Consider the following 3,420-nt stretch of genomic DNA (forward strand, 5'->3'; position numbering starts at 1 on the left):
GAATGAAGTAATTCGCAAGTTAAGTCAAAGATTCAAGTTCAAGCTTCATCCATGTTTACCAAGACAAGTTTATTGAAGATCTCATAGCTTGGGTATAATGTTTTAGACTTATATTTTGTGTGTTGATACTTTAAGCTCAATCATATACACACATACACGTTTTTGGTTTTATAGTTTTCAAGCCTATATAAATATGAAACATATATACTTGTTTACATATATACATGTTTCATATTTATTATTTTTGGTTTTGGTAAATAATGCGTTTAGCCACATAAACATGAAAACTCAATACACTTATATAAATATATTTTCATGTTTATATGTGCTTAAGATGATTTCATTAATCAACAAGTTTAAAATCAATAAATATATTTTCATGTTTATATGTGCTTAAGATGATTTCATTAATCAACAAGTTTAAAATCAATGAAATCATGTTTATATATGTGCTTAAGATGATTTCATTAATCAACAAGTTTAAAATCAATGAAATCATGTTTATTTGCAAAAATTATGTGTTTATGGATTATAAACTTAATTATACTATTTTATATCTTTTTCTAAGTCCATTAATCCATTCTAAATGAATATGCAAGTTTGTTTTTCAAAAACATGTGTTGTTAAGTTTTCATGTTTTTGGACTATTTTGTAAAATGAAGAGATTTCTCATTTGGGAGGTGAAAATTGAAAATTTCTTTTTGCTACATTTTCATGTTTATAATCATTTCTTAAAGTTTTATATTTTTGGAATTTATTTACTATTTTTAAAGGCACTTCAAAACTCAGTTTTCAAACATGAACAGTGCATGTGCATGTTTATAAGTCGACTTATGTAATGTAGCAAGTTGACTTATAAACTATTCTGAAAAATGTAATTTTCATCTGCTGAGTCGATTTATACTCCAAGCAAGTTGACTTATATATGATAAGTCGACTTATGAATTTTACAAGTCGACTTATGATCTGTTGTACAGTTTGTTGTTTTCGTCTGCTGCGTCGACTAATAACTCATACAAGTCGACTCATAAGACATAAGTCGACTTATACCATGTCCTAAGTCGACTTACAAACTAGTCATTGCACAGTAACGGTTATTTTTCAGATTTTATTTATTTTATTGTTTTATGGGTTTTTAGTGTTTTCTTGGACTGGTTTCTTCTACCCTATATGTACCCATTTGCCATAACTATTTTCAAACACTAAGAGAGTTTTAAAAATAAGTTTAAGGGTGTTTAAGTTTGGTTTAAGTTTGGCTTTCAAGTTTGTTTATGTGAAGTGATTTTCACAAGAGGAAGAAGAGATCTTCTTTTCGTGTTTGGGCTTCAATCTCATCTCTTTCACTCTTGTTTTTCAGAGAAGATTTTTTAAACTCAATCTCTAGCTATTTATAAGTTTTGTTTATTATTTTTATAAGCTAGATTTCAATTGAGTTTATAAGTTTTGTTTATTATTTTTATAAGCTAGATTTCAATTGAGTTTATATTACTTGTTATCTTTCACACACAACCACTTGAGCATTATTTTTATAAGCTAGATTTCAATTGAGTTTATATTACTTGTTATCTTTCACACACAACCACTTGAGCATAAGTTATTTTCACACATTATGTAATTTGGGTTGTGAGTGCAATTGAGTGAGCTTACATTGCGTTCTCATCTATTATAGAGAACACATCTTTTTTTTTTTGAGCTTTCATTATGAGATACACTTTGTAATACACTTGTACACCGAGAGAAGTATGTGATGAGAGATGAGGTCGATTCCAAGAGGAGTGGGGCTGGTGGTAAAGCCTAGAGAGAGATGGTAATTCCGAACACTTGAGGAAAGCGACACGGGCTAGGCTAACACTTAGAGGGTATAGAGTATGATTGCAAGAGTGTGAGTTGTGAAAGTTTTCGGTGAGCTAGAAAACCGAGATTGTGAGGTGTAAACATTTTGGGTGAACGTTGAAAACCCGTTATGATAATGGATTCTCCCTGAGAGTGGGGAACGGAGACGTAGGTCGGAAGGACCGAACTCCGTGATCATATTATGTGTTTGAGTTTGCCTTGGCGTTACATTTGTGCTTATTATTTACTTTAGTTTATGTCTTCATTGCTCATGTTTATTTCGCCCTTAGTTTAATATCCTTGTATATAATCTTCTTGAATATCATTCTTGCTAGGATAATTAGTTCATAAGTTTTTGCTTAGCATTAATATCAGATTAGATTAGCATATTACCCTATTCACCCCCTCTAGGGTAATTTCATTCTCATGCCAATACCTCTAGTCAACCTCCGAGTCGATCTAACCCTAGTTCTTCCCAACCTAGAGTCGACCCCAAAGGCAAAGAGCTGAAGAGAGATTTTTCTAAGATTGGCATGCATGTCAAGTGCTACAAATGTCAAGGGTATGGGCATGTTTCTGCAAATTGTCCGACCCGTCACAAGGTTGTTATCATCGATGGCCAATATGAATATGAACCTCAACTTGATAGTGACGAGTTTGTCCATCACGTTGACAATGATACCGATGATTTCAAGGATGATGTAGATGATATTGTCTTAGGTTGCCTTAGAAAATTGAGGTTCCCACCGTATCTGTTGTTAGATGTGTCATCTCCCAACCCAAGGCTATTGATGATTGGAGACGTACATCCATCTTCCATACGTTCACAAAGATTGGCGATAAGAATTGCAAGGTGATTGTGGATAGTGGAAGCTGCATTAATATGGTCTCATCAGCTGTGATAGCCAAGATTGGTCTTAAGGTCGTACCCTATCCTAAGCCATACAAAGTATCATGGATTAATAACACCGCACTTCATGTCCAAGAGAGATGTTTAGTCCCTCTTCAATTTTCCACGCACTTCATATCCAAGAGAGATGTCTAGTCCCTCTTCAATTTGCCATCTACAAGGACAATGTTTGGTGTGATGTTCTGAAGATGGATGTGGGTCAAATTATTCTTGAAAGACCCTGGTTATTTGATAACAACGTTCGCATCTTCGTACGATCAAACATTCTATTGTTCGAGCACGATGGGAAGAAGGTCAAGATCCTTCCGGTTCAACCGAAAGGCAATGACAAGAAGCCCGATCCTGACAAGTCTTCTAGAGGCGTTAACCTGATTGAAGCCAAAGAGATCGATCGTAAGCTAGCCAATGGAGCCCCTATTTCTATCCTCACTGCTAGAGAAACTCCCAAGGATATTACTAACGTGGTCCCTCCAGAAGTCGCTCTAGTGTTGGAAGAATTCTTTGGCATCTTCCTTAAAGACCTCCTGGACCTGTTACCCCCGATGCATGATATTCAACACGCAATTGATTTAGACTCGGGAGTAACTCTTCCCAATTTGCCTCACTACAGGATGAACCCCAATGAGCACACAGAACTGAAGAGGCAAGTTGATGAACTGCTAAAAAGGATTTTGTGA

General features: G+C 34.8%; 1 protein-coding gene across 1 annotated transcript; it reads left to right on the forward strand.

Moving 5' to 3' along the window:
* On the forward strand, positions 2,824 to 3,420 carry LOC109821783. Its single transcript, XM_020387941.1, has one exon. The coding sequence runs from the start codon at positions 2,824 to 2,826 to the stop codon at positions 3,418 to 3,420; it is 597 nt and encodes a 198-aa protein (XP_020243530.1).

Source organism: Asparagus officinalis, chromosome 8, assembly GCF_001876935.1.
Source record: "Asparagus officinalis chromosome 8, Aspof.V1, whole genome shotgun sequence".
NCBI lineage: Eukaryota > Viridiplantae > Streptophyta > Magnoliopsida > Asparagales > Asparagaceae > Asparagus > Asparagus officinalis.